At 40.4% G+C, this 5,757-nt stretch overlaps 1 protein-coding gene across 1 annotated transcript in view; it reads left to right on the top strand.

Moving 5' to 3' along the window:
- LOC106536135 (brain-specific angiogenesis inhibitor 1) overlaps positions 1–5,757 on the top strand; it is a gene marked incomplete at its 3' end in the record, with an annotated part of 35,593 nt that overhangs the window by 13,779 nt on the left and 16,057 nt on the right. The window contains 1 exon segment of the mRNA XM_014033332.1: positions 125–1,022. Within this exon segment, the coding sequence (XP_013888786.1) occupies positions 308–1,022 (715 nt within the window).

The following is a 5,757-nucleotide window of genomic DNA, read 5'->3' as shown; positions in this document are numbered from 1 at the left end:
GTGTAAATGGCTCAGAGGCTGATAGTGATTTCTTATTGTGAGATAAATAAGATGTATGTAATCCTATTCAATTGTCTGATCCGATACAAAGTCTAATCTGTATCTTGTTTTTCCAATTTCACAGGTTCTGGTGAATGGAAAGGCTGACCTGCCTGCACAGCTATGAATTTATCTCTGGATCTTTGAGAGGAACCAAATTTTCCATCTTCTTCCTCATTGCCTTTGTTTTTCCTGCAGTGCTGGGAAACTGAATCATCCAAAGCTAACAGCCATCTACCTGTGATACTGCACTTCTTCTGTGGAAATCATGGCAAACCAAACCAAGTGTTTTTTTCCAGCTTCACTCCGGTGTTTTACTTTTTTCTTTTTACTCCTCACAAGGGGTCTTGCAGCCCCTTCGGGGCCTGAGTCAGACTCCTGCTCCACTTTAGTTCAGAGCCGCTTCTTTGGCTTCTTTTTGTCTTCATCAGTGTTTCCTTCTGTGCCTTGTTCTTGGACCCTGCAGAATCCTGACCCACGACGGTACACCATATTTATCAAGGTGACCAAACCCACAGGGAGCTGCGTGCCGTCACAGCTCCGCACCTTCCAGTACGACTCCTTCCTGGAGACCACACGCACCTACCTGGGCATGGAGAGTTTTGATGAGATTGTGGGGCTCTGTGATACCTCTGCCCCGGTGGCCTTTCTGGAGGCTGGGAAGCAGTTTCTACAAATGAGAAAAGGACCTCCTAGGACTGGTAGGCAGATCCCTGATGAAGACGGGGATTTTAAAACGGAATACCTTGTGGTGGGGAAGCGCAACCCCAGCATGGCAGCGTGTCAGATGCTGTGCCAGTGGCTAGAGGACTGCCTGGCCTCCAGCACGTCTAAGCGTCCCTGTGGCATAATGCAAACTCCATGTTTGTGCTGGGACCCGCCGCCACAGCTCACTCAGGCTGAAAGTTGTTACCGCAATGGAGTTTACCAGGAGAGCTGTTTACTCAACACCAAGGAGAATGGGAAGAATGCTGGAATAAATGGTGAGTACAAACTTTGTTGTTTAAATGAAGAATGTGCAAATGACTGACATCACCAGCAGCTTTGTTTCAGTAAAACAGAAATTAAAGACTAATTATTTAATTATTGAATACATATTATTTGTAACCATTCTGCCTGAGTATAAGATTAAAACCATCTGCTGTGGAAAAATTGGAGCTGTTAATATGCATGTCAGAGGTTACACATATGTGCTGCTTTATCTGGAAAACTGACTAAGTATAGCCACTTGTTGTTTCCTAATGTTAGATAATAGCTGGGTGTAGTGGCCATGTTGACATGAGTTGAGTAATGACCTGATGCAATGAGCAGCACTTGGAGTTTGCATTATGAGTAACTTTCAGTCCTCGGTGTGGCTGTAGAGTTTAGCTTAATAACTGGAACTTTAGAGCCATTTTTGTGTTTTCTAACTTGGCAGAAAGTTTCATTAAAATTAATTTATTGGTTCTTGGGTATTTTCCCAGTAGAGTTACCTCAGTAACTGAATGTCAACATTTTAAACAACTATCTTGTTCAATTTGTTAGAAAATGTTTCAGTCAGTCTCAGGTTCAGTCACTCAGAAGTTTAGGTCACTACATTTAAAACTAAATATTTGGTCATTTTTGTGTTTTATAAGGTCAGTTGAATCAAGTTGACTTCACAAGTTAATTGAAGAAGTCTATCCATTGATTACTTTAGCAAGCTGCTATAAAAACTGTCCAATGGTTCGTGACTAGGGCTGCCACGATTAGTCGATTAATCGACGACTAATCGATTATTAAAATAATCGATGACTAATTTAATAATCGATTAATCGTTGTTGGTTTTTTTTGTTATTTACTTTGTTTTCCTCTTCAAACTGTTTTGACACCTTCCACTGCCACATCTACCTTTCTGTCCTTGACACACATGTGCAGTAGTGGTAAATGGGGTAGGCCGTGGACGTCACAAGACATTACAGACAGGCCCTGGTATCATGGCTACCCAGCAATGTAGCTTAAAAGTGTGGGATCATTTTAAGATAATGAAACAGAAACCTGTGCAATGCAATATCTGCAAGGCAGAACCTACCTTCCACAGCTATTATTTTTAGTTAGCATATAGCCAAAATCTAAAAATGGTTATATAATAGCAGCTGCATTCTGGCATGATAAGCTGAATGTTTTATATTCAATTAACGTATGATCCGATTAGTCGACTAATTGAAAAAACAATCGGTGATTAATTGATTATAAAAATAATCATTTGTGGCAGCTCTATTCATGACATGTGGCTGTAGCTGAGTGGTTAGAGAAGTTGTTGTTGCAAGAGTTGGCAGTTCAATTCCACTGCTGTTCAGTCACATGCTGAAGAGACCATGGGCAAGACACTGAACCACCACTGCCTCTGATGTGTGTCCCATCCATGTAAGAATGTGATTTGAAGCACTGATCAGGGTAAATGAGGACACAGATCATACTGTAAAGAGCTTTGAAAGGTGTTATATAAGTACAGTCCATTGACCACTATGCTAAATTTTGTGGGCCATAACAATTAGGATTTTCTTTTACTATGAAAAAAAAAATTTTGGTGGTGGTTCAACAAGGTCACTCTTTGTGTTCAGCAGTCAGCAGGATGATGGTATCTTCAGTGACAGTTTAGAATGAGAACAATTTGTGAAACGTGAGGCTGACTGTGTGGCGTGAGCTCGGAGGAGCATGGAGTTCCTTGGCTGCAGGAGGCAGAGCAAGGAACAGAACCAGGAGTATGGAAGGTTTCAGGTTTCCCTTGATGGAAACGACGAGCTCTGTGACCTTGCTGTGTCGGCAGCAAATCCGGTCCCATCACACTGCCCTGACACCAGATCAGCCTCAGGGAAGCTTTTGGAAATGGAGGAGAATCAAGTGGTGATATCGGATATCTGTGTGGCTGCTTGGCACCAAGCAGGGAGGGAATGTAAAAAGTAACCTGGTCCCATGATCTCTGCAGTGCGGGAAAACGGTAATGGAATCTTGGAATTGGATGCTGAAAGTGAAATTTAATGTAAAATTTGAAAATATTGGATTTGAAAGGTTCAAAGAATGGAAGTTATTTTTTATTTATATATTTTTTAATCTGAGTGCGTTTCACTTTTGACATCTATAGTGAATGAAAATATTGCAGCCTCCTGTCTATAGTTGCTTGTGACACGAGGATGGAAGGGTGACTGGTTGGATGGCTGGCAGGTTACTGAAAGCTTTAAGATGTCCTACAGGCATCCAGAAATGACATTTACCATAAAATACAACATTTCTAACAATGCAGTACACAAACAGCTTCTCACTGAGTTTTATCAGAACATGACTGATTACAGACGCCAGAAAACAACCAAACTGTTAATGTTGGGCGAAAGCTCGAATGCAGACTGAGCTCCAGGGAGGAATAGGCAGAGCTTTGTACAAATATAACGCTAAAAAACATTACTTTGTATAATACCTCATTCACTTCAGGTGAACAAAAAGTAATCACCAACAAACAATGCAACATCATTTTTCTGGTCACCATCTATCAGATAAAAGTAATGAAACAACAGTTTTGTGCTTTTCACGCACTGTACTATGCATGCCATATCACTAAAGAAAGAACTGTTTGTTTTACCCACATAAAACATTTGAGGTACTTTACTCTGGAAAAACATGTTACACCTGTGAATACCTTACAGGCAAATTGTTTAGTACAAAAAGTTCTTAATTCACCTCACTTTAAGACACCTTAAAGTGGATAAAATGAGGTTACATAAAAACATGGCGTAAAAACAATAATTCTGAGACAAATGAAGACAAAAAGTTTGTAGTGCACTATAATCGAGCCAAGAAAATGAGAAGCTAGCAAGACAGAAACATTGTGAGCTAATGATCTGCTGGCTGGTCCCCTCAGTGGACAGGATGTGACTGAACGTCTCTGGGTCAGGACTGTGGTCAGACACAGGAAACATCTCTCCCTAACCTTCCCAGTATCTATCTTAGAGTTAGCTTCCTAATAACCCTGTGGTTCCATTATCCCCCTCACACAATGATTTTGTCTGTGTCTGTCTGCGGGTTCCTGTCTTCTGTCTGTTAGCAAAATATTTAATGAGGCACTGAATAAATTTTAATGAACTTCCCAGGGAGCAATCACTGAATGCGCATTTCCAGTCTGTCGAGACATCCTGATTCACGATGTCTACCACAGCCAGTTGATTTGAATAACACACACACAACAATAAATCAGTCAGTTTAACACACACTGATCTAATCTTTGTTGTGGCAGTAGCTGAGAGTGATCTCCAACACTGTCACAGACATGGCATCGTAACCTACACAAACCCAAGAGGTACAAGAAGAATACCACAGAATAGAATCTTTATTTTCATTGTAACAGTGAAACATTGTACAACAACATTTGGATGCAATTCTCTAAATAAAAAAGTGTCTTATCTTTTTTTTTAAATAAAAAAGACAATAAATAATTGCTGATATTGCACTTAAAAATAGACTGTCAAATTGAACACAGCATTCAGCATGGTGATGGCTGATGGGTAAAACAGTTTCTCAATCTCTAGACAGTTCTTCTAGTGGTTAGAGATCTGAAACATCTGACAGGCAGGTGTTCAAACAGTGCATATCCTGGGTGAATGTGTCTTGGAGAAATGTTCTTGATGCTCTTGAAGCAGCGAGAGCTATACCGTTCTGGTAGTTTTGGGAGAGGACAGCCTATTATCCTCTGGTGCCCTTAATCACCCTATGGAGTTTTATTCTGTGCTGCAGGCAGCTCCAAGGAGACCCTTGCTGGTAGTGTGGAGGCCAACAATGAGCAAGGTGAAGGAATGAGACACAGAGCAGAAAGCATAGACCAGGGGTTCTCAAACTTTTTGGGACTGGGGACCCCTTACAAGAGTGAAAGAAATCCAGAGACCCCCTTAATAAAGCCCATGATGTTAATGCAAAGTAAATGACCATTATTTTAACCCCAAAATGCCATGGTAATAGTATTTTTGTTTGGTTTAGTATGTTTGTTTTACTAGTGCATTATTCCCCATTTGAATTTTTTGAAATAAAAAACAAATTAACAATTTCTTGAAAATTTTTGAGGACCCCCAAAATATGACTCACGGACCCCTGGGGATCCTGGGACCCCATTTTGAGAACCTCTGGCATAGACACCTGAGATTATCGTTGAGTGAGAAAACACTGACTGAGGAGGAATAGGCTGAACAAGAAAAAAAAAACTACAAACATAAGAATAACAATAAAGACAAATCAAGATTATGTGATCAGAATTTTATCAGTAATGTTTGGAATCAACACTGTCTGCCAGCAAAATGCTTTAGATAGATATAGTTTTAGAATATGATCATCTCTTATTGGCTGAGGAGGCTACGTAATTCAAGATGGCCTCCTCAGCCAGTATGAGATGATTGTATTCTAAAATGCTGCCATGACAAGCAGCAGATGATGTGCAATCCTTCAAAGAATACTGAACTGTAGATTCCATCACAGCAACCATCATCTGATCCTCCCCCAGCTTATGGTGGGCTGAGACTAAGCAGGATGTGGGAAGCCCCTTTCCTCCTGATCCAACTTCAGTCTCCAAAGAACCTCAGATCCTCTGCCACCATTTCCTCCTCTTCACTTGTTACCACAATTATGTGGTCCCACTTATCTATCTATCTATCTATCTATCTATCTATCTATCTATCTATCTATCTATCTATCTATCTATCTATCTATCTATCTATCTAT

Source organism: Austrofundulus limnaeus, unplaced genomic scaffold (assembly GCF_001266775.1).
Source record: "Austrofundulus limnaeus strain Quisiro unplaced genomic scaffold, Austrofundulus_limnaeus-1.0 Scaffold1699, whole genome shotgun sequence".
Classification (NCBI taxonomy): domain Eukaryota; kingdom Metazoa; phylum Chordata; class Actinopteri; order Cyprinodontiformes; family Rivulidae; genus Austrofundulus; species Austrofundulus limnaeus.
The sequence above is the reverse complement of the archived record's forward strand: the minus strand, read 5'-3'. Positions and strand labels throughout refer to the sequence as shown.